We start from the raw sequence: 25,844 nt of genomic DNA, 5'->3' as shown, positions 1-25,844 counted from the left end.
GTGTATACAGTAATACAGTGGTGTTACATTGTGGTTACATGCATGACATCACCTCCCCCCCCACCCCCGCCCAAAGTCTTATTGGGATCATAGGTTTAGTCTTTCAGGTGGTCTACGCTCCCTCGTGGAGCGTTGCAGTTGGGGCTCTGGTTGTTGGACACTGACGCGAGTGTCTATCACCTGTGGTGATTCCAGCCTGTCCGGGCTGACCGCAGGGACTGTGCATTCTTCTGATTGCTCTTGTTGTTCGTTCACTGGCGGTGTTGTGAGCTCCATCTCACGGTCTTCTTCAGGTTCCTCTGTGTCGATGCTAAACCTTTTTTTTTTTACTTGGTCCAGATGCTTACGGCATATATGACCATTGTTGAGTTTTACCATGATGACCCTATTCCCCTCTTTGTCAATTACAGTGCCCTCAAGCCATTTGGGCCCCATGGCGTGATTGAGGACAAATACAGGATCATTTATTTCTATATATCTCCCCTCGAATTACAGTCATGGTACTCGTTTTGTGACTTGCGCTTGCCCTCAACTATGTCGGTCAGGACTGGATGAATGAGGGACAACAGAGTTTTGAATGTCCGTTTCATTAGTAGCTCTGTGGGCGGGACCCCCGTGAGCGAGTGTGGTTGGGATCTATAGGCCAGCAGGAGACGCGATAGGCGGCATTGTAGGGAGGGTCCTTGAATCCTGAGCATACCTTGCTTAATGATTTGGACCGCATGTTGCACCTGGCCATTGAAAGCCGACTTGAATGGCGCAGTCCTGACGTGGTTGATGCCACTGCCCGACATAAACTCTTGGAATTCGTAGATTGTGAAACATGGGCCATTATCACTAATCAGGGTGTCCGGCAAGCCATGGGTTGCAAAGATCGCACATAGGCTTTCCACAGTGGTAGATGACGTGCATGAATTCAGAATGATGCACTCGATCCATTTCGAATACGCATCTACCATGAATGGGCCCACGTAGTCAACATGAATGCGTGACCATTGCCTGGTGGGTCAGGGCCACGGGCTGAGCGGGGCCTCCCTGGGGGCATTACCGAGCTGGGCACACGTCGTGCACCTGCGAACACAGTGTACCAGGTCTGAATCAATTCCAGGCTACCAAACGTGTGACCAGGCAATGGCCTTCATCAGCACAATGCCTGGGTGCTCGCTGTGGAGTTCCCTGATGAATGCCTCCCTGCCCTTCTGGGGCATAACTACCCGGCTGCCCCATAGTAGGCAGTCGGCTTGGATGGAGAGCTCATCCATCCGTCTGTGGAACGGTCTGACCTCCTCAGGGCATGCTCAGTGTGCGGGCGCCCAATCCCCAGTCAGGACACATTTCTTAATCAAGGATAGGAGGGGATCTTTGTTTGTCCAGATTTTGAACTGGCGGGCTGTGATGGGGGAGCATGCGCTGTCAAAGGCATCGACAGCCATGATCGTCTCGGCGCTTTGCTCAGCTGCCCCCTCAGTGGTGGCCAGTGGAAGCCTGCTGAGCGCATTAGCGCAATTTTCAGTGCCGGGCCGGTGCCGGATGGAGTAGTCATAAGCAGCCAGCGTGAGAGCCCATCGCTATATGTGAGCTGATGCGTTGCCATTGATAGCCTTGCTGTCTGACAACAGGGATGTTAATGGCTTGTGGTCCGTCTCTAATTCAAACTTCCTACCAAAGAGGTACTGATGCATTTTTTTTACACCATAGATACATGCAAGCGCTTCCTTCTCAACCATCCCATATCCCCATTCTGCTTGAGAGCGCGACCTGGAGGCATAAGCCACAGGTTGTAGTTGACCCTCAGCATTGCCCTGCTGCAACACGCACCCAACCCCATAGGACGATGCATCATATGTCAGAACCAATTTTATACAGGGGTTGTACAGGGCCAACAACTTGTTTGAACAAAGTAGGTTTCACGTTCGATCAAAAGCCTGTTCCTGACAGTCCCCCCAAAACCAATCGCAACCCTTACGCAGGAAGCACGTGTAGCGGCTCCAACAACGTGCTCAAGTTCGGCAGAAAGTTCTCGCAATAGTTCAAAAGTCCCAGGAATGAATGCAACTCTGATGTGTTGCAGGGCCTGGGTGCTCGTTGAATCGCCTCTTTTTGGATTCGGTGGGCCGAATCCCATCTGCAGCAACCCTCCTGCCTAGAAACTCAACCTTAGGAGCTAAGAACACACATTTAGACTTATTGAGTCGCAGGCCTACCCGGTCTAGTTGGCTCAGGTTGTGGAGGTATTCCTCAGTGTCTCGACCCATGATGAGGATGTTGTCCTGGAATACGATCATTCCAGGAATGGATTTAAGCAGGCTTTCCATGTTTCATTGAAAAATCGCGGCCACTGATTGAATGCCAAATGGGCACCAGTTATAAACTAACAGTCCCTTGTGCGTGGTGTTGGTGGTAAGTTGTTTAGATTCGTCGGCCAGTTCCTGGGTCTTATAGGCTGAAGTGAGGTCCAACTTGGTGAACAGCTTGCCACCTGCCAGCGTGGCGAAGAGGTCCTCCGCTCACGGGAGTGGGTATTGATCTTGTAGGGGCACCCGATTGATGGTGATCCTGACAGAGCCATCCGCTTTTAGGATGGGAACAATGGGGCTCGCCCAGTCGCTGAATTCGACAGGTGAGATGATGCCCTCTCTCAACAGCAGGTCTAATTCGCTCTCTATCTTTTCCTGCATCACATACGGCACCGCTCTGGCTTTGTGGTGCACTGGCCTGGTGTCCGGGGTGATGTGTATCACTACTTTAGTGCCTTTGAAAGTCACGATGCCAGGTTGGAATAGTGAATCGAATTGTTGTAGGACTTGTGAGCATGAACTTCGCTCCACATATGACATTGCTTGAACATCCCCCCCATTTCCAGTTCATCTCGGCTAACCAGCTCCTCCCCAACAGTGCAGAACCATTGCACGGGACAATCCAGAACGGCAGCCGATTCACTAACCCATTGTGTGTTACAGCCAACATTGCACTGCCTAGCACCAGAATGATTTATTTAGTGTAAGTCCGTAATTGTGTCTCAATATGTGCTAATTTGGGTCTACTGACTTTAAGTGGCCATAGCTTCTCAAATTGCTGAACGCCCATGAGTGACTGGCTGGCCCAAGTATCCAGCTCCATGCGTACTGGGATACCGTTTAATAAAACCCTCATCATCATTGGTGGCGTTTTGGTGTATGAACTGTGAATATTCGCCACATGGACCCGCTGAACCTCAGCGTCCATCGATTTGCCCCAAAAGTCATCCTGCCTCAAAGAACCCTCTTCTGCTCCATCCGCCTCATATATTAGTCTGGTTGCAGACTTCCTGCACATTCGAGCTAAGTGGCCATTGAGATTGCAGTTCCTGCAGACAAACTGTTGGAATCTGCAAGATCTAGCTGAGTGTTTTCCCCCACACCTCCAGCATGAATTAAAGTTTCCATTGTTGTAAACAAAGGGACTATGGCATTCCGCGCTGACTGTCCCTTTGACTGCTCTTAAGTACCCTATCCCGGGCCGCATTGTCCACTGTGATGGCGTGAATGTCCGTTCAGCCTGCCATTGTCTCTGTTGAAGTCCTACTCTGGGGTCTATTGCTGCCTGGGGAATGTCGGATTGCCCCTGCCTGCCTGCGGGGCTCTGAGTCACATTGATGATGATGACCCCCTGATCCATCGCCGCGTTAGAGGCAGAATTGCGCGCGTATATTATTTTCGTCTCTTCCTCCCCCGCCGTGAAAGTTTGAGCCATCAACGCCGCCGCTTCCAAGGTCAAATCCTTGGTCTCAATTAATTTGCGGAATATTCCTGCATGACCGATGCCCTCGATAAAGAAGTCCCTTAGCATCTCCCCCCTGCAGGCGTCTGTGAACTTAGAGGCTGGCCAAACGCCGGAGGTCTGCTACGAAGTCCGGTATGCTCTGTCCTTCACGACGTCGGTGGGTGTAGAATCTGTGTCGGGCCATATGTATGCTACTCGTCGGTTTGAGGTGCTCCCCGATCAATTTGCTAAGTTCTTCAAAGGTTTTGTCCGCCGGCTTTTCGGGTGCTAGTAAGTCCTTCATGAGCGCATAAGTCTTTGGTCTGCACCTGGTCAAAAGATGAGCCCTTTGCTTGTCGGCCGTTGCATTCCCCAGCCATTCTTTCATAATGAAGCTTTGCTGAAGCCTCTCGACAAAATTGTCCCAGTCTTCCCCAACACCGTACCGTTCCTCTGTGCTACCGGTGGCCATTCTCGTGGGTTGTGAATTCCCGTTTCTTGTCGCCAATGAAAGTCCTTACTCTACAGTATGAAACCACATGAGGCACATTCTGGGAACAAGATCACTCTGTGACCTTAACTCTTTATTCACAGGACTGCAAAGACGATGACCCTATGTGGGATCTCCCTTTATATACCTGTGCGATCAGGTAAGGAGTGTCTCCCACAAGTTCACCCCTTGTGGTCAAGGTGTGCATCGAGGTTGAGTGTATACAGTAATACAGTGGTGTTACATTGTGGTTACATACATGACACTTCCCCCCGGCCTCTCTCTCTCTTTCCCCCCACCCCCAGCCTCTCTCACTCGCAGCCCCAAGGCCCTCCGCTCTTGGCCCCAGGCCAGGGGGGTGGTGGGTGGGGGCGGAGCGGGGGGGGGGGGGGAGTAAGAGAGAGTCGGAGCCTCAGGTCCTGCTTCTCGGCACCACGTGTAGGAAATGATTTGGCGGGTGGCGGGGTGGGGGGAGGTGGGGGAGAGCTTGACAGGGGTTGGGACTTGTCGTATGTCTGGCAAAAGAAGTGCAGCAGCAATAGTTAGTCCCTTATTTCTTATCTCCACCCAAACTGATTCTACATCTTGATCTTCTGAGCCAATATCATTTCTCACTACTGCACTGATCTCATTCTTTATTAACAGAGCTACCCCACCTCCTTTTCCTATCTGTCTATTCTTTCGAATTGTCAAATACTCCTGAATATTCAGTTCCCAGCCTTGGTCACCTTGCAACCACATCTCTCTAATGAGGTAACAGAAAGGATTGATGAGAGTAATGCGGTTGACGTAGTGGTAATAAATTTCTAAAAGGCATTTGACAAAGTGCTACATAAGTGGCTGGAGCATAGCGGCGCAATCTTGCTCGCCACCATGCCCCACCTCACAGTCAACAAGCTCCCCGCATGAGTGGAACTAAACTACAGAATCAGTGGGAACTTATTCAACCTGCGCCGTCTCCAGGCTAGATCCAAGACCACCCCAACCTCTATTGTCGAGCTACAGTACGTGGACGATGCCTGCGTCTGCACACATACAGAGGCTGCACTCCAGGACATAGTCGACGTATTTACTGAGGCGTACGAAAGCATGGGCCTTACGCTAAACATCCATAAGACAAAGGTTCTCCACCAGCCTGTCCTCACCGCATAGCACTGCCCCCCCCAGTCATCAAGATCCACGGCGCGGCCCTGGGCACGGTGGACCACTTCCCATATCTCAGGAGCCTCCTATCAACAAGAGCAGGCATCGACGACGAGATCTAACACCGCCTCCAGTGCGCCAGTGCAGCCTCCGGCCGCCTAAGGAAAAGAGTGACGACCAGGCCCTCAAAACTTCCACCAAGCTCGTGGTCTACAGGGCTATAGTAATATCTGCCCTCCTGTATGGCTCAGAGACATGGACCATGTACAGTGGATACCTCAAGTTGCTGGAGAAATATCACCAACGATGTCTCCGCAAGATCCTACAAATCCCCTGGGAGGACAAGCGCACCAACATCAGCGTCCTCATTCAGGCTAACATCCCCAGAATTGAAGCACTGACTACACTTAATCACCTCCGCTGGGCAGGCCACATAGTCCACTTGCCAGACATGAGATTCCCAAAGCAAGTGCTTTACTCTGAGCTCCCTCACGACAAACGAGCCAAAGGTGGGCAGCGGAAACGCTTCAAGGACACCCTCAAAGCCCTCCCTAATAAAGTGCGACATCCCCACTGACACCTGGGAGACCCTGGCCCAAGACCACCTCAGTGGAGGAAGTGCATCCGGGAGGGTGCTGAGCACCTAGAGTCTCAACGCCGAGAGCATGCAGAAATCAAGCGCAGACAGCGGAAAGAGCGTGCGGCAAACCAGTCCCATCCACCCCTTCCCTCAACGACTATCTGTCCCACCTGTGCCAGAGTCTGTGGCTCTCGTATTGGACTATTCAGCCACCAAAGAACTCAATTCAGGAGTGGAAGCAAGTCTTCCTCGATTCCGAGCGACTGCCTATGATGATGATGATGACATAATTGGCTTGCCAGCAAAATTGAAGCCCATGGAATAAAAGGGACAGTGGCAGCCTGGATATAAAATAGGCTAAGTGACAGGAAACAGAATAGTGGTGAACGGTTGTTATTCAGACTAGAGGTATACTATCTCTAATCTATTTCAGCCTCACAATTCCACAAAATGTCTGCGCTCCTCAAATTCTGGCCTCTTGAACATCCCTTATTATAATTGCTCAACCATCGGTGGACGTGCCTTCAGCTGCCTGGGCCCTAAGCTCTGGAACTCCCTCCCTAAACTCTACACCTCTTTACCTCTCTTTCCTCTTTTAGGAGAAGGTTAAAACCTACCTCTTTAAACAAGCTTTTGATCATCTGCCTTAATTTCTTCTGTGGCTCGGTGTCAAATTTATCTGTTTGTCTGTAACACTGTTGTGAAGTGCCTTGGGACGTTTTACTATGTTAAAGGCGCTATATAAATAAAAGTTGTTATTATTATTTATTATTATACAGTGGTGTTCCCCAGGGGTCAGTTCAGGGACCACTGCTTTTCTTGATATCTATTAATGACTTGGACGTGGGTGTACAAGGCACAATTTCAAAATTTGCAGATGATACAAATCTTGGAAGTATAGTGAAATTATGATGAACCTGTATAAAACACTGGTTCGGCCCCAACTGGAGTACTGTGTCCAATTCTGGGCACCACACTTTAGGAAGGTTGTGAAGGCTTCTGAGAAGGTGCATAAAAGATTTACGAGAATGATTCCGGGTATGAGGGACTTCAGTTACATTGATAGACTGGAGAAGCTGGGGTTGTTCTTGGAGTAGAGAAGATTAAGAGGAGATTTAGTAGAGGTGTTCAAAATCATGAGGGGTCTGGACAGAGTAGATAGAGAGAAACTGTTCCAATTGGCAGAAGGGTCGAGAACCAGAGGACACAGATTTAAGATGATTGGCAAAAGAACCAAATGCAAAGTAAGAAAAACTTTTTTTACACAGTGAGTGGTTAAGATCTGGAATGCACTGCCTGAAATAGTGGTGGAGGCAGACTCAATTTTATGTTTCAAAAGGGTGTTGGATAAGTATCTGAAGGAAAAAGAATTGCAGGGCTATGGAGAAAAGGCAGGGGAGTAGGACTAGCTGAGCATCAGCACGGGCTCGATGGGCTGAATGGCCTTCTTCCATGCTGTAGCCATTCTATGAAGTGAGTGGGCAAGATCATGGCAAATGGAATATACTGTGCAGAAAAGGGAAGTTATCCACTTTGGTAGGAAAAATAGAAAAGCAGAGTATTTCTTAAATGGTGAGAGATTGGGAAATGTTGGCGTTCAGAGCGACCAGGGTGTCCTTTTACACGAATCACTGAAAATTAACATGTAGGTACAGCAAGCAATTAGGAAAGCAAATAATATGTTGGCCTTTATTGCAAAAGGATTTGAGCATAAGAGTAAAGACGTCTTACTGCAATTATATAGGTCTCTATACCTGGAGTATTGTGTACAGTTTTGATCTCCTTACCTAAAGAAGGATATACTTGCGAGAGGGTGTGCAACATAGATTCACCAGACTGGTTTCTGGGATGGGGGTTTGTCCTATGAGGAGAGATTGAGTAGACTAGGCCTATATTCTCTAGAGTTTAGAAGAATGAGAGGTGATCTCATTGAAACATACAAAATTCTTACAGGGCTTGCCAGGGTCAATGCAGGGAGGATGTGTCCCCTGGCTGAGGAGTCTAGAACCAGGGTTCACAGTCTCAGGATTACGGGTTGGCCATTTAGGACTGAGATGAGGAAAAATGTCTTCACTCAGAGGGTGGTGAATTTTTGGAGTTCTCTACCCGAGGGCTGTGGAGACTCAGTCATTGAGTATATTCAAGACAGAGATCAATAGGTTTTTGGATATTAAGGGAATCAAGGGATATGAGGATAGTGCAGGAAAGTGGAGTTGAGGTCAAAAATCAGCCATGATCTTACTGTATGGCGGAGCAGGCTCAAAGGGTCGAATGGCCTACTTCTGCTCCTATTTCCTTTGTTCTTAGTCTTTTACAATATTATAATCTTAAATCAATGATATTGTAAACAAGCACAAAACTTCTCATAATATTGCTTGATTTATTTTGGGATTCCAAAGATGCATTAGATGCATTATTTCTAAATCTGTAATTGATAAGTGAAGAATTTAGAATTCAATGTTATCTTCATGTAATTAGTGACTGGTAATTTAAGCCTTGAGTCAGTAAATTTTGAGATTCTTCTTTCAGTGTCTTCCACACAGTTTGGGAAGAAAGGCTAACCTGATTGTTGCTGGGGAGATTGTGTGCTTTTCTTGCACTTGAAAACATCACCATAACGGGGCAGATGAGCACAAATGGTCTCTTACTCCTGCATTGTAGAAAGGCCCATGGTCTATGCCACAGCGCAATAATCCTTTTATCCTAATCCGCACATTGGATCTCTCTCCAAATTTTTTAGGGCACCAATCTTGGCTGGCAGTGGATATGTCTGTTGGCAAATATCAACATACAGTGCTGTCATTATTTGCGCTAGTGCACAGTAAACAAAATAAAATAAAATTGATGCTATCAGCTTGTTTACAGCTTCAGCAAGAGCAAAATAGCAGCACTGAACTACTCGGTCATATAGTAAAGCCAGCAGCCAATCGTATGCTCCCTAAATCATATGAGATCAAATAAAGCAGACAAAAACAAAATGTGTATTCATAGACAAGGGGGCAGCATCAGTAATTGGAAATTTACACATGTAAGTGGTCAGTCTACGGTTGTTTCCCGAGGTTTTCGAGGCCTCGCCGTAGGGTCCAAATACGCAAGGGTTTTTACTTGCCAGTGACTGGTGCCAAATCGGCCCTGCCTTGCTTGCTGCGCTATGGGTTGGTATTCCGCAGAGACCGGTGCCAATAGGTCTCTCACAGTTATCCAATCTGCTGTTTATGATTAAACACCTGCTTATAGCAAGCACATTAACCCTGTTCTTATGCTCGGGCGAAAAGAGTTACAACAGATTGTCTTATAGTGAGACATGGACCAACATTTCAAGTTCAAAATCACACAAGGTTTATTACAACAGATCAATACCTCCACTCTACTCGCCAGATGCTTGTGAAGTAGAACTACACAGTGCAGTAATACCCAGTAAAACAGTGCACTTCTCTTGTTAGCCTTACAGCAGACCAACCCTTCGGTGGGCTAAATTCTCCCGGGACCCACCTAACTCTAAACCCCCGCTCTGGTTTAGTTAGGGCACACTGACACCTCCTCATGGACTTTCGTGGATCGGTTGGTGAGCGTGCAACTATTGAGTTCTCCCACAATCCGCCTTTCCTTGCTCGCTGGTCCTTCCTCAGCGGTTCGACTCCACGGCCCCGTGCTTGACTGAAGCATGTGAGATCCAGGTTGAAGTTGAAGTCCGTTAGGTTGGAGAAGCGAGGCTTCGCTCTCGGTCCTCGCTCTCGAGGGGTGGGCAAACGTGCCTTCACGTAGAATGTGCTAGAATGAAGATCGAGCTTCCAAAACGCTCGACAGTTATACTCCTGTAATTCATAATTCTGGCTGGGTTTGGATGGTTCTGTTGCCTTGGGGAACCTTTCCATGGCTTCTTCAGGTCTTATTTCACGCTATCTGAGATGTACTGGGGTCTGAACAAAGCCAGCCATCTGAAGGCTTCCCGAGTGAGTGTTAAATGGCCCATCAGTCCTGATTGCTGGACCGTTGTGGAGACAATGCAGGTATCGGTCTTGTCCTAGCACCTTGCTCTGTTCCCTGGACAACCTGGCTCCACGCACAAAAGAGTCCCTTGGTCTTCCTGAGAGCACCCAGCTCTGACCCAGTGTTAAATTAACATTTGAACAGACCCAGCTTCTCTCACCAGTTTCTGTGGGAGAGATCCGCCCCCATGTGTTTCTCCCAGCAACATGTTTCTTCCAAATCCAGACCAGCCATCTTGTGTCACAGGATTTCAAAAGTCCTTTTCAGGGTGTACAGCCAACAGGTATATAAACACAACAGTCCAGAGTTGACTTTGTTGACTTACACACAACACAAAAAAGGATGTTAGTGGTCTGGGGTGTGGTGTTACAATACGGTCTTTGACACTGACACATGCAATACATTGTTTGCAGCAAAGCAAAGGAAGTTACTCTACAAGTTGGGTCAGCATATCTGCACCAACAAAAGCCAAAGGACTAGACTTTCCACTTTGCTGTCTATCGCCCAAAAAATGGGCGATAGACCAGCGATGTACAATGTCTCAGCCTTGCTGATTGCTGGGACATAGCCCATTTTTTAGATTCTGATTTTCCACTTGGCGATAGGCCAGCGATGTGAAATGGGCGATGCGAAAGGTCGGCGATGAGACATTCACCCATTGAACGGCCAGCGATGTGGAAGGCCAAAGCTTCCCTAGCAATGGCCTACGGCGCATGCGATTTTTTTTTTGACATGACTGGTCTTCCCGCGTTTCGAGAAGTCAGGGGTCATCCATACGTGCGCAGAAGGCACTGGGAGGGGCAGAGAGAGAAAGAGGATAGAGAGAATAGAGAGAGAGAGAGAGAGAGATGGAAGGCAGAGATGAAAGAGTATAGAAAGAGAGCAGAGATCAACAGAAAAACTTTATAAAAGATTATAAAAGTTATGTAAGATGTTGCAAATGCATCAAGAAGCTGAGGGGGCGAGGAAGAGGGCGAAGCCCTTTAGTGATGAGGCCAATGAGGTTCTAGTCAACGAGGTCCATTCTCGTTGAGGTGAACTGACTCTGGGTGTGCATGGGAAACCCCCACCCCGAGTTTATAGAAAAATTTGGACGGAGATCGTTGCGGTGGTGTCCTCCGCATCCCATGAGGCGAGGGGGTCGGACCAGTACCGGAAACGCTGGAACAGCTTGGCAGCTGCAGCAAGAGTAAGTTGCATTTTATATTGTACTGATGCAAATTTTAATTATAATAACTAATCTCCTGTATTGAATGTAATTTGTTTATTCATAAATGTTTTACATTAACTACATATTAAAATCCGGACAGGCCTCTGAACCTGTATGTATGGGACAGTGTGGAGAGAATGTAACCCCATGCTGCAGCTGCCCTGGGAGTGTGGAGGGAGCTTTACTCTGTGTATGTAACCCCATGCTGCAGCTGCCCTGGGAGTGTGGAGGGGGCTTTACTCTGTGTGTAACCCCATGCTGCAGCTGCCCTGGGAGTGTGGAGGCAGCTTTACTCTTGCTGCTGCAGTATAGAAAGATGTATATGTGTCAAGATGTAGCATTTAACATTTTAAACTGTTGTGACTCCATGGTACTACCTAGTCAATGAGCTTATGCTATCCTCTTTTCTCGTTTGCAGAACAAGATATCACTCAATAGGGCTGAGCAGAGGCGCACCGGGGGGGGGGGGCGGGGGGGCGGCAGGGGGCTCTGCTCAGCTTCAACCGCTGACTGACCTGGAGGAGCGTGCAACCGTGCTCGTGGGCCACGAAACCCGTTCGGCCACCACCCGTGGTCTGGTGGAGCCGAGCTATGCATCTCGTGAGTAATGTAATGTCCTGTAATTATAATGCAATATACGAATGATGTCATGTCATGCAGCCTTTGTGCATAAGAAGCAGGGGATGCCACTACAGCTTTCTGGGGTATTGAAATGTAACGTCTCTCGTTAATGTGCACCGTTACGTTCTAATAAGCTCTGTAATAAGGTCATATGTGTTTTTAAGATCATCCTGAGAGGCTGGTCGAGGTGCAACCAGCACCTGCACCACCACCTGCTGAAGAGCAGGAGAAGGAGGACGAGGTGGAGAACATTCTGAGCACCACTGAGCTCGTGGAGGAAGAGGGGGAGGAGGAGGAGCACCAGCAGCAGCTGCAGACAGCTGTGGAGGGGGAGGGGGGATGAACCTGTGGCCATCTCAATGGAGATTGAAGAGTCATTGGGACCAAGCGGTGTGCAGCCGGCAACGCCAAGGCACATCATATTGCGCACGCTGACCCCACGGAGGCCGGGTCAGCGAGGTCAGCAATCGCCTACCTCGGACGGGCAGACGGAGTGGAGTGCTTGATCTCCCTGCGCATGGAGATTGTCGCAATAGGTCGCAAGCTTCTCCAGGGGTTCAATCAGTTCTCCTCTAACTTTTCCAACGTGTCTGCTATGCAAATGGAGTTAGCACAGCAGACCCTGGAGGGGGTTCAAGAACAGACCGCCGCAACCAATACCCTTAGGCATGCGCTGCTGGCTGGACACGGTGCTGCACCCCAAGGTATCGTGTTGGGTCTAAGTACAACCCCAAGCACTCAAGCAAGCACAGAGGATACACTTCCTCTTGACTCGGAAGACAAACAGCCAGCTTTGTCTTCCACTCCAACACCCCTCCACCACAGCAGGAAGTCTTGCCGTCGCCCGCTGCACGCCAGTTTCGTCTCGGTCTACGGGGACCAAAACGGGTGGGTGGTGTTAAAACACGGGGTGGTAAAGGACCTTGAGGGAAACGTGGCTGCAGGTAGGGAGAGGGGTTGTTTTTTGCAATGTTAATGTTGCATTTTTTATAGTTCATGTGCGTTCATAGTTTGGGGGTGGGGAGGGGTGGTGGTGGGTGGGGGGGGAAGAGAGGGTGTTGATCAAAACATTTTAAAAAATTTGTTGTTTTAAATAAAATGTTTTACTGAATTTAACAATTGTTGTGCATTCTCTTATAGTTACTTTAAGCATAACATTTTAACAATTGTTCTGCATTTGTTGTGCATTCTCTTATAATAACATAAGTTTACTTAAGTTAAGCATTAATGCAAATGCCAGGCCAGTGCAGGCAAGGCAAAAACGTAACTCGACGCAAATGCTACTTTTGTTTAACTGTAACTGTAAATGTAAATTCATGCAAATGAGCTGCTGACGCAACAGCTTAGCAGCCGTGTAACTGCCACTGGGTACTAGTCTTGTGGGGCGGGATGGGACCATGGCTAGATCACCAGGCTGATTGGCCTTCCCGAGGTCCTCACCAGCCTCCTCTTCCGCCTCTTGCTCCTCGCCGGCTGGCTCTTCCGTCTCTCCTCCTTCTGGAGGTGGACCTGCAGCCCCATCTGGCATTAGTTGTCCTCTCCTTATAGCTAGGTTATGCAACATGCAACATACCACAATAAATTCAGCGACCTGGTCAGGGTACTGTAGGCTGCCACCACAGTGGTCCAGGCATCTGAAGCGCTGCTTTAGTACATCCAATTGTCTTTTCAACGATGTTGCGTGTTGCTATGTGGCTTTCATTGTAACGTTTCTCTGCCTCAGTGATGGGATTATAGTGGGGTCATCAGCCAGCTGGCAAGACCATATCCCTTATCCCTCAGCATCCAACCGTGACCTTCTGACTGATTGACAAATCGGTCAGGGGTAGCACTCTCACGTAGGATGTGCGCATCAAGGATGCTGCCAGGAAATGTAGCATTTACTGTCATGATTATTTGGTTGTGGTCGACAACAAGCTTGCACATTCAGGGAGTGGAATCCCTTTCTGTTACGAAACATCTCCGCGTTCTGTAAAGGGGCTTTCAGGGAAATGTGCGTGCAGTCTATTGCTCCCTGCACCTTGGGTAAGTTTGCTATTCTCGAGAAACCCAAAGCCCTCCCGGTCTGTGCCTCCCTGGTCATAGGGAAGCTTATAAAGTCCATCCTGCAAGCGTAAAGGGCTTCAGTTACCTGCCAAATGCAGCAGTATGTGGCGTGATGAGAGATATCACAGATGTCGCCAGCTGAAGCCTGAAAGGATCTCGACGCGTAGAAGGATAGTGCCGCAGTAACTTTCACCTCAATGGGCAGTGCGGTTCTGATGGTGCTGGAAGGCTGCAGATCCTCCTTGATGAGATGGCAAATCTCATCGATGACCTTCTTCCAGAAGCACAGCCTCCTATGACACGCGTTTTCAGACAAGTTGAGGTAAGATTGGGTTTATTTGTACCTTTGTCGGCTGTACGCTTGCTATCTCTGTCTCTGCATTACTCTGCCACCTCTTCGATTGATCCTTTCAGAAACCAGCGTGTGAGCAGTTACGAGTAATGGCACAAAAAACATAGGCCCCATCACTATCAATAACTATTTTCACTTATTTTAAATGCACTTTTCAGTAAAAAATGCCTAATTACTAAGCTACTATTAGTACAATTAAATATAAGTATAAATCTGAGTGGATCTATCTGTAAAAGACTCTTAAATAACTCACAAATATCTAGCTCCATTTTTTTTTTAGCTGCCTCCTTCCTTCCTCTGACATTCAAAATGACATCCGTAGTGCCCAGTTCGGTCAGGAAAGCCCGGGAAAAGCAACTATTATCCAGCGATGTTCTCGGCAAGCGATCAGCCGGCGATGTGCCGGAACTTCAAATCGGCGATGTGTGGCCGATCAGCTCAGCGAAGTGAGCCGGAACTTGGGGGCTTAATTTTCCAGTAATGTTGAGGCCTGAGTTTCCATTTTTGCTCAAAATGGGCGATAGAAGTCCGTTTTGGGCGATATATGGGCGACATATGGGCGCTGTGAAGTGGAAAGTCGAGCCCAAAGACTTTAGGAACGTAGGAACAGGCGTAGGTCATTCAACCCCTCTCACTCTTGCTACAGTTAATAGCATTTTGAAAGTTTGCAAGCTGGAATGTCCACAAACATGTAGCAGACATTGCATTTAGATTTAACTGCAGTATAATCACCTTTAGCAGACAGCTGGTGTTATGGGTCCTCCGCAGAGGCCTCCTCTTTCCTGAATGATGCTGTTTTAATATGTCTAGTGAATGGATGATGCTTAAGGAAGAGAAGAGATTGATTAGTTTCCTTGTAGGATCTTCACTCATAGAATATGTATTTTTCACACTCCCACCCATCCACCTCTGGATTTTCACATTGGTACTAACCAGCGTAAAATTGAAGTCATGCTTTGGTATCGTTTTATTGGGGGGCATTAGAGGTTACTCAGTTCCACTTTACCTTCTGGTCAAAATGGGTTGATGCAGGTGCTTGGGGGGAAAGATTTATTACCTTAGCGCCTCCTATTAGCAGCAGCAGTTGGCGCTAATGGGGCGCAAGAACATTATCGCCGGGGCAAGGTGAATCTAGCGGCACTCGCCAAATTCTGCCCCTCCCGTAGCACCACCGGTAACAGTTATCACCGGGAGCGTCAACACCAGATGGATCGTGACGTCAGTGAGTGTGCAACGCTCATTGACCACCCAATCTGCAAAATTGATTGTTACCACCTATCTTAGCACCTGGAGTAAATAGCGACAGGGAGATCTGGAGTGAAGCACCAGAAAGCAAGCTCCAGGGACGTTATTTAAAGGGATCATCAGTAATGACTTGCAGCTGTCAGGTTAGTACAGTTTCAGTGGTTACTTGTCAGTTTTGCATAGTCCAACAGTTTCATTCAGTAATTTCAAGGTTATTTTGTATCAGGGGTGTTGTGGCAACTAAAAAGTAGTTACATTTATTCTTACAAAAATCAAACTGCTACACTTGGTAACATTAATGAGGGCTGTACTGGCATGCCACCTCGCCCTTCAGGTGGAGGCAGCATAGGCAGCGAGAATGACGGGAACATGTGCACAGAGATGTTGGGGACAATCGGGCTCTCAGCAAGAGGCCTTATTCACCGAGGGTATTCCGAAAACACTTCTCCAACCGTCAATGAAACCAGGAGCAGTGTATTAGACGGCTCCACTTTACCAAGGAGGTGGTCACAGAACTCTGCCGCCTCTTCCAAACAGACCTCCAGCCTCACACCAGGATGACGTGAAGCCCACATGCCCATCATTCCATCCTTCTCGCAGGCCGTTTCACACCGTAAAACTGTAATAACTGACACCACAAAAGAATGGAAAGTGAATTAATAAATTGATCAACAATTGGTGAACATATATTTGCATCAAAAATATTGGCGTGGAAATCCCGGCCTCCCCTGGCCTGTATGGAGTTTCTACGGACCTGGGAAGGCATCGGAAAAGCCGGTTTTCAGCGTACAATGCGCATGCACTGAAAACCGGCTTTTCCGATCTATCAAGTTTCTGGCTTGACAGATCGCGTGCATATCCAGAGTGAGGACATTTGCAAGGGAAATGATGAGCTCCATGATGTGCGCAGAGCCTTGTGCAATGTTGGAGGCGGACTCCTCCACATTCTTTATCATTGCCGGGAGGCTCTCGGGCACTCTTGCCATTGCACTTATCATCTCCGTGTGCATGGCCATCACCCTTCTTCTAAACACCTACCCATCGAGGTCCTCATTTGAGGCTGTGCAGCAGAACTTGTGCGTGAACTCGCCCTCCTGGGAGCTGGCCTCTGAGCTACCCTTTCCCCCGGCCTTGCTGCATCCCACTCGTCCCTGGTGCAGATCCTGCTACTATACAAGTCTCTAAAGAACATGTAGTGCCAGTATTTGAGCTGGTGCCTGCGTGTGAATCATGCAGTGACTCACACTCTACGGTGCCCTCAGGGACAGGCTGATCGGGTGCTTTCTCATTATCTGAAGCCATAAAGGCACAAGAGTCAGGTTAAGGTGAGGGGACGGGAGCAGGAAGGGAGAAATGCATGCATACAGCATGATTAGCTGGAAAGAGTGAAACGCTTGTGAGGTGAGGGAGAGGTGGGATGTGAGAAGAAAGAGTAGGGATGAACATACCATTATTTTCCTCAAGGGGGTCAATGCTGCTGATGGCCACAGTGCCCACCACCTGGCACCCAATAAGCTGCAGCACTCTAATCTCCGGCACAGACAGTGATTGGGTGTCAGCTTGACCCCCGCCTGTGCGCTCCTGCTCCCTCCTGTTGTGAGCCACCTTGGTTTGCAAGAGAAAGGAAAGTTTGTGAGTGAGTGTGGAGCAATGTGTTTAGATGATGTTCCTGCCATAGTTAAATAGCTGTCATTGTGTGCAAGGTGTGAGATGTGGGTGTGAGCGTTGGTAGGAAGAGATTGTTGATTGGTGATTGCTTTGGGTGTGGTGCTTTGGGCAGTGTGTGATGACTGCGGTTCAGATGGTGGTATGTAGCATTTGTTGAAGCCATAAATGTTTTTCCTGCATTGTGTATGAAACCTGGGGATCACAGTGCTGCCCAAGACCTGTTGCGTCGTTCCCGCCACATGGTATGGAAGACTTGCAGCACGAGCCTCCTGCCAACTTGCAAGTTACAGCACCACTCTCCATCTCCCCACAGCGAACACCAACGCTTCCAATGCTTCATCGCAGAATCTGCGGGCTCTCTCCCTGGGGTGTGGATCTTCCATGAATACAGATGTTTCAGTCGCCTGGCTCCTTCTCGTCCTGCTTTTGCTTCTGCTTCTGCTTGCTGAGGCAGCTGCACAGCCGACAATGTTGAGAATGAGGTTCTGCAGCATCAATGAACCTTCCCTTTAAGTAGTGAAAAAAGTCTGTGGCAATCTTCACTTGTGATTAGACTGCACCTGATAACGCCAGTGAACTTGGGCTTTAAGGGGGAGACATTTGACATGTTAGTGCCCCCAGTTAGCGCCTGGCAGCGGTGCTAACGGAGCGCTTAGGCAGTAGCGCCATGGTGGGGCGAATCCCGCGCCGCATGGCAAATTCCCCGGTCCCATAGTGCCAGTGACAGCAGTTAGCACCTCAGCACCTTTTGCTATGCAGATCTTGACATCAGCGAACATGCCTCGTGCCAAAGCGCCAGGGAGCGGAGGCGTGTGGCTGATAGGGTGCTAGGATGTGCCCCAGCTGTTGAGGAACTTCCATTCCAAAGGTCAGTTATGAGTGGCAGAGAGCGCAGGATGTATCTGCAGCTAAATAAAGGCAGTTTAGTCCCAGGAGTAAGAACATAACATAAGAAATAGGAGCAGGAGTAGGCCATACGGTTCCTCGAGCCTGCTCCACCATTTAATACGATCAAGGCTGATCCGATCATGGACTCAGGTCCACTTCCCTGCCCGCTCCCCATAGCCCCTTATTCCCTTATCGGTTAAGAAACTGTCTATCTCTGTCTTAAATTTATTCAATGACCCAGCTTCCACAGCTCTCTGAGGCAGTGAATTCCACAGATTTACAACCCTCAGAGAAAAAATTCCTCCTCATCTCAGTCTTAAATGGGCGGCCCCTTATTCTAAGATTATGCCCCCTAGTTCTAGTCTCCTCTATCAGTGGAAACATCCTCTCTGCATCCACCTTTTCAAGCCCCCTCATAATCTTATACATTTCAATAAGATCACCTCTCATTCTCCTGAATTCCAATGAGTAGAGGCCCAATCCTTCTCAACCTTACCTCATAAGTCAGCCCCCTCATCTCCGGAATCAACCTAGTGAACCTTCTCTAAACTGCCTGCAAAGCAAGTATATCCTTTCTTAAATATGGAAACCAAAACTGTACGCAGTATTCCAGGTGTGGCCTCACCAATACCCTGTATAACTGTAGCAAGACTTCCTTGCTTTTCTACTCCATCCCCTTTGCAATAAAGGCCAAGATTCCATTGGCCTTCCTGATCACTTGCTGTACCTGCATACTAACCTTTTGTGTTTCATGCACCAGGACCTCCAGGTCCCACTTTACTGCAGCACTTTGCAATTTTTCTCCATTTAAATAATAACTTGCTCTTCGATTTTTTTTTTCTGCCAAAGTACATAACCTCACATTTTCCAACTTTATACTCCATCTGCTAAATTTTTGCCCACTCACTTAACCTGTCTATGTCCTTTTGCAGATTTTTTGTGTCCTCACAAATTGTTTTTCCTCCTATCTTTGTATCGTCAGCAAACTTGGCTACGTTACACTCAGTCCCTTCTTCCAAGTTGTTAATATAGATTGTAAATAGTTGTGGTCCCAGGATCCCTGCGGCATCCCACTAGTTACTGATTGCTAACCCGAGAATGAACCATTTATCCCGACTCTCTGTTTTCTGTTAGTTAGCCAATCCTCTATGCATGCTAATATATTATCCCCAACTCCGTGAACTTTTATCTTGTGCAGTAACCTTTTATGTGGCACCTTGTAAAATGCCTTCTGGAAGTCCAAATACACCACGTCCACTGGTTCCCCTTTTGCCACCTTGTTCATTACATCCTCAAAGAATTCCAGCAAATTTGTCAAACATGACTTCCCTTTTATAAATCCATGCTGACTCTGCCTGACTGAATTATGTTTTTCCAAATGTCCTGCTACTGCTTCTTTAATAATGGACTCCAACATTTTCTCAATCACAGATGTTAGGCTAACTGGTCAATAGTTTCCTTCGCACAATGTTGCGGGCCATCAAATGACTTTGCATTTCATCCCACAGCATAACACCGTTCTGCACTCCCCGAATCATGGGGAGCTAGTGTGCAAACTCCACTGACCCTCCCCTTTAATGGCTGGAGGGAGCCTTTGCCAATGCTCACTTCCAATTACACAACACCTCATAGAAACATAGAAAATAGGAGCAGTAGGCCATTCAGTCTGCACCGCCATTCAATATGATCATGGCTGATCCTCTATCACAACACCATATTCCCGCTTTTTCCCCATACCCCTTGATGTCTTTTGTTTCTAGAAATCTATCTATCTCCCTCTTAAATATATTCAGTGACTTGGCCACCACAGCCTCCACAGCCTTCTGTGGTAGAGAATTCCACAGGTTCACCACCCTCTGAGTGAAAAAATTTCTCCTCATCTCAATCCTAAATTTCCTACCCCATATCCTGAGGCTGTGACCCCTTGTTCTAGATTTCCCAGCTAGTGGAAACATCCTCCCCGCATCCAGTCTATCCAACCCAGTCAGAATTTTATACGTTTCAATGAGATCCTCTCTCATTCTTTTAAACTCTAGTAAATACAGGCCTAGTCGACCCAATCTCTCCTCATATGACAGTCCTGCCATCCCAGAAATCAGTCTGGTGAACCTTCGCTACACTCCCTCTATGGCAAGTATATAATTTCTTAGGTAAGGAAACCAAAACTGCACACAATACTCCAGGTGCAGTCTCACCAAGGCCCTGTATAACTGTAGTAAGACATTCTTGCTCCTGTACTCAAATCCTCTTGTAATGAAGGCCAACATACCATTTGACTTCCTAACTGCTTGCTGCACCTGCATGTTTGCTTTCAATGACTGGTGTACAAGGACACCCAGGTCCCTTTGTACATCGACACTTCCCAAGCCATCACCATTTAAATAATACTTTATCCTATGTTTTTCCTACCAAAGTGGATAACTTCACATTTATCCATGTTATTACTGCATCTGCCATGTGTTTGCCCATTCACTCAACCTATCTAAATCACCTTGCAGCGTCTTTGCATCCTCCTCACAACTCACAATCCCACCTAGTTTTGTGTCGTCAGCAAACTTGGAAATATTACATTGTTGTCATATTCATTGTTAGTTGAAGCCTAACGTCATTCGGGCCATTAGCGCCTGATTTAGCATTTCCATGCACTGAGACTGAATTTAGCGGGCAGCGAGATTGACTAAGCTTTCAACTTCTCAAAAGTTAACGTCCAACCGGGGCGAAACTGAATTTCCAGCCCTAAGATTTGAATTAGGACTCCAATCTTTTTTTTGATCATGCATTTTATGTGCAGTCTAAAACATTAGACAATGCTAAACATAACACCGTGCTAATTCTCCAACTTTTTTAATGACACTGCCCATTCCTAGGCTATAATGGGATTATATTTGCGGCCATAGGGGCCGCGCAAGTTCCGGGTTTAGGAATTCTCTTGACAGATCGCTTGCATCTGAAAGTAAAGGACCTCCGCACGCGGAGAGTTGGACTATTTGCCCAACTTCTGCCCAGCGAATGCCCTTGAAATTCTTACACTGGTAAAAGCAGGTGTAAGGCCTGCTTTTACCAGCGTAAAAGTTAAAAAAAAAAATGGAAACACAATTTTAACACTCATTTATTTATTTATTTATTTATTTATTTATCTATATATAAAAAACCGTGTCGATTAAGGTAAGTTTATTTTTAGCCCTCTTAAAACAAATAATTTTTTTTTCAAAAAAATAAGTTTTTGTATAAAAGATTTAATTAATTGCATTTTAATTAATTTTAAATATGTAATGTGTTTTTAAAAATGTATTTAATGTGTTTGTGTGTTTGTGGGGTATTCCCATTTATACTTATATCAGTTCCGTAGAAATGGAACTCGCCATAAGTCTGAATGGGGATCCCCCTACTTTCATTGGTTGGGCCAGCCCACATGATTCCATGGGCGCTTGTGCTGCGCCTGCGCTCCTGGGCTACGTGTGCCTCTCCGCAGACCTACGCACAGAGGCCCACGACCACAAGTCGCCGAACCTCCCGGACCACCAGGTAAGTTTGTAGATTTTTTGCAGGTCAAAGGCATCCGCCACGAGAAGCCTCCAACCGCAAAATGTGGGCCAATTAATTTCTAGCCCAAAGATTTTATGCAAAGTATTAGAAGATCACTTGCGGCATTGAATAATCTGTGCTGCTGTGACAAACTGTCATGTACTTGTAGAATACATGAATTAACACTTACAGTGCCAAGAGTGTTAATTTATAAAATCTACCCCATGGCTTTCCCAGAAGCAATTAACATAGGCTTTAATTCTATAACATGTAGAAGCAGCATGTTATTCAAAGAATGAAGAGGACCCTATATGGTAGGTAATCTATCTTTTTATTCCTCTATGTACAGTAATCAGTTGTATAGGTAATCAGCTTCTGGGCATTCTGGCCTTACATCCTGATATAACTTTTTCCTTAAACTTCTTCACCTTGCTTTCTTCAAAAGATTCTTGAAAACCTACCTATTTAGCCATTCTTTTGATCACTCCTGAATGAATTTCTGGTTACTGTTTAGTATCAATTTCTGCTTGTTTGTAGTACTGTGGGATGTTTAATGCATCAAAGGTGCTATATAAATATAAGTTCCTGTGCAGTTCTGTTCCCATAAATGTTGTTTCACTGATATATCAGGTAAACATGCAACTTTACAGCAGAACCTTAGTAGAAGAGATTTCAAGTTGATTTGGAATTTTATTGAAGTTTGAAAGGACAATCAACTTTATGATGATCAGTACCTACCTGGAAATCACAATAGAATCCTATGTTGATAAAATAATGATGTTTGTGAATGCTTTGATGCTAGGAAATCTTACCTATGAAATTCAACTTGACTACAGAAATTTCTCAACTTTTTTTCATGTCTGCAATCTATAAATTTCTACCTTAATGACTTAACACTGGACAAGCTGTTGCATAACCTATGTTTCTTCGTGTTTTTAAGGTTGGAAATAGTACCAAAGCCATGGAACAAGTCATTTTTGTTGGCACGTAACTTAATAAAGGCAAACCTAAATTCAGTGAATCCCACCATGTTGGCTGTCCTAGATCTCTGGCAATGTTCTTTTAAGTAAGTTCTTATATTAAGATGTATACATTGACTGTAATTCTATGTCCAACTGAAGTCAGAAAAGTTGGTAGATGAGAAAAACAATTATGAAAAAGAAAGCAGGTGACTTACCTGCTAGCACTTCTAAGTAGTGGATACACCTCATACAAATTCCCTGTTTACACTTGTTGAGTCTTGCTGTATCTTAATTAGCAAATCTGAACGTTGGGGAAAAATCCCAGCATTCATCCACTCTTTCTTCTATTATATGATGGTCTTGCAGGCCAGGATCGTGCCAGTTTCTGGGCCGGGCCACGGCATGCTGCTCCCTCAGCCATCAGCAGGCCGGGGCCATTAGAGGGAGCAACTTGCGGCGGCCCAGCCTGGAAATCGGCGCAGTCCTGGCCAGCAAGACCATCAGCAGGCCGGGGCCATTGGAGGGAGCAGCGTGCGCCGGCATATCACTGCAGGAAGCAGTGCGTGCTGTTGCAGGAGGGCGATGGCTGACTGCAGTGCGGGCAGGTACAGCAGGAGGGGCGAAGGAGTGGCAAGAGTTCGTAGAGGGATGTGATCGGGGCCCAGGAGAGGTGAGAGTTTGGGGCCCAGAAGAGGCGAGGGCCCAGGGCAGCACGGGCCAGCCCACACTGCGATATGTGTGCGCACTAGATCCGTGCAGCAGAGCTGGTCTCCAGTCATCTTGGTTAATCCTTGCCACTGGACCAAAACCTAGCTCTGCCAAGCCCGTGTGGTGGCTGGAGTGCAGCGGCCACCACACGCTAAAAAAATCCATGCACTGGCATCTTCCATCCTTCAAAATGTAGTTTGGGATCTGGAATATTAGGTCCTTCATTGAAACACCTGTGAACTCATCCCTTTGCGGCTTGGGAGCAAGTCTATAGGTATATAAAAAGGAAACTAGTGGCTAGAGTAAATGTTGATCCCTTGGAGGACGAGACCTGGGAATTAGTAATGGGAAACATGGAGATGGCAGAAACTCTGAACAAATATTTTGTATCAGTCTTTATGGTAAAGGACTCTAACAATATCCCAATTGTGGATAGTCAAGGGGCTATAGCGGGGGAGGAACTTAACACAATCACAATCACTAAGGAGATGGTACTCAGTAAGATAATGGGACTAAAGGCCGATAAATCCCCTGGACCTGATGGCTTGCATCCTAGGGTCTTGAGAGAAGTAGAGGCAGGGATAGTGGATGCATTGGTTGTAATTTACCAAAAATTCCCTGGATTCTGGGGAGGTCCCAGCAGATTGGAAAACTGCAAATGTAACGCCCCTATTTAAAAAGGAGGCAGACAAAAAGCAGGAAACTATAGACCAGTTAGCCTAACATCTGTGGTTGGGAAGATATTGGAGTCAATTATTAAAGAAGCAGTAGCAGGACATTTGGAAAAGCAAAATTCGGTCAGGCAGAGTCAGCATGGATTTATGAAGGGAAAGTCATGTTTGACAAATTTGCTAGAATTCTTTGAGGATGTAACGAACAGGGTGGATACAGAGGAACCAGTGGATGTAGTGTATTTGGACTTCCAGAAGGCATTTGACAAGGTGCCACATAAAAGGTTACTGCACAAGATAAAAGATCACTGGGTTGGGGTTAATATATTAGCATGGATAGATGATTGGCTAACTAACAGAAAACAGAGAGTCGAGATAAATGGTTTATTCCCTGGTTGGCAATCAGTAACCGGTGGGGTGCCGCAGTGATCAGTGCTGGGATCCCAACTATTTACAATCTATATTAATGACTTGGAGGAAGGGACTGAGTGTAATGTAGCCAAGTTTGCCGATGATACAAAGGTGGGAGGAAAAGCAATGTGTGAAAAGGACACACAAAATCTGCAAAAGGACATAGACAGGTTAAGTGAGTTGGCAAAAATTTGGTAGATGGAGTATAATGTTGGAAAGTGTGAGTTCATGCACTTTGCCAGAAAAAAAATCAAAGAGCAAGTTATCATTTAAATGGAGAAAGATTGCAAAGTGCTGCAGTACAGCGGGACCTGTGGGTACTTGTGCATGAAACACAAAAGGTTAGTATGCAGGTACAGCAAATGATCAGGAAGGCCAATGGAATCTTGGCCTTTATTGCAAAAGGGTTGGAGTATAAAAGCAGGGAAGTCTTGCTACAGTTGTACAGGATATTGGTGAGGCCACACTTGGAATACTGTGTGCAGTTTTAGTTTCTATATTTACAAAAGGATATACTTGCTTTGGAGGCAGTTCAGAGAACGTTCACAAGGTTGATTCCAGAGATGAGGGGGTTGACATATGAGGAAAGGTTGAGTAGGTTGGGCCTCTACTCATTGGAATTCAGAAGAATGAGAGTTGATCTTATCGAAACGTATAAGATTATGAGGGGGCTTGACAAGGTGGATGCAGAGAGGATGTATCCACTGATGGGGGAGACTAGAACTAGAGGGCATGATCTTAGAATAAGGGGCCACCCATTTAAAACTGAGATGAGGATAAATTACTTCTCTCAGAGGGTTGTGGATCTGTGGAATTCGCTGCCTCAGAGAGCTGTGGAAGATGGGACATTGAATAAATTTAAGACAGAAATGGACGATAAAGGAATAAGGGGTTATGGAGAACGGGCAGGGAAGTGGACCTGAGTCCATGATCAGATCAGCCATGATCGTATTCAATGGCGGAGCAGGCTCGGGGGGCCGTATGGCCTTCTCCTGCTCCTATTTCTTATGTTCTTATGCTCTTATGTTCTTATCCTCATTTCGTGGGACTGCCTATGATGATATGATGATTCTATTATATGAATGTTTAACAGAGCTGTTAACCCATTTAAACTGAAGTGGTTAATATCTTTATTACATTGGCCCTGAATTTGTGGTCGGTATGACAACGTACACTCAAAGTACGCCGTCATTCCGCATTTGAAATTGCCGCATGCGCTAAATCCCGGACATGCGATCTGTCAAGTTCTGACTTTGCATTGGCTTCGCTGCAGGTTTCACCTATCCATTGAAATCAATGTGCTGGTAAAAAGTTGGGCTAATTACCCACCTACTATGCATTAATTACGCTGGAATTTTTTATGGTTGGTGCACACAGGCATAGTATACACTGTGTAACGGGAGGGGAAATGAGAAAACTATGGCTCTCTAGAAATTGCAGTCGGAGGCTTCCGACCTGAACAATTTCTATGAGGTCTGGGAGGTTCGGAGACTTGTGGTCCTGGGCCTCTACGTGAAGGCCTGCGTAGAGGTCCACGTATTCAAGGGACTTAAGCGCTTCGCACGCGTCCCTGGGATCATGTAGGCCGGCCCA

General features: G+C 46.8%; 1 protein-coding gene across 4 annotated transcripts in view; it reads left to right on the top strand.

Moving 5' to 3' along the window:
• Nucleotides 1-25,844, top strand: part of dnah7 (dynein, axonemal, heavy chain 7) — a 1,084,136-nt gene that overhangs the window by 105,861 nt on the left and 952,431 nt on the right. For 3 of the 4 annotated variants that reach the window (XM_070875892.1, XM_070875893.1, XM_070875895.1), the window contains one exon: nucleotides 22,440-22,565. The exons of the other annotated variant lie outside the window; for it this stretch is intronic. In XM_070875892.1, the coding sequence (XP_070731993.1) occupies nucleotides 22,440-22,565 (126 nt within the window). The remainder of the gene's footprint in view (nucleotides 1-22,439; nucleotides 22,566-25,844) is intronic. 4 annotated transcript variants of the gene reach the window in all.

The sequence above is a fragment of the Pristiophorus japonicus genome, chromosome 3, assembly GCF_044704955.1.
Source record: "Pristiophorus japonicus isolate sPriJap1 chromosome 3, sPriJap1.hap1, whole genome shotgun sequence".
Taxonomy (NCBI): Eukaryota; Metazoa; Chordata; class Chondrichthyes; family Pristiophoridae; genus Pristiophorus; species Pristiophorus japonicus.
The sequence above is the reverse complement of the archived record's forward strand: the minus strand, read 5'-3'. Positions and strand labels throughout refer to the sequence as shown.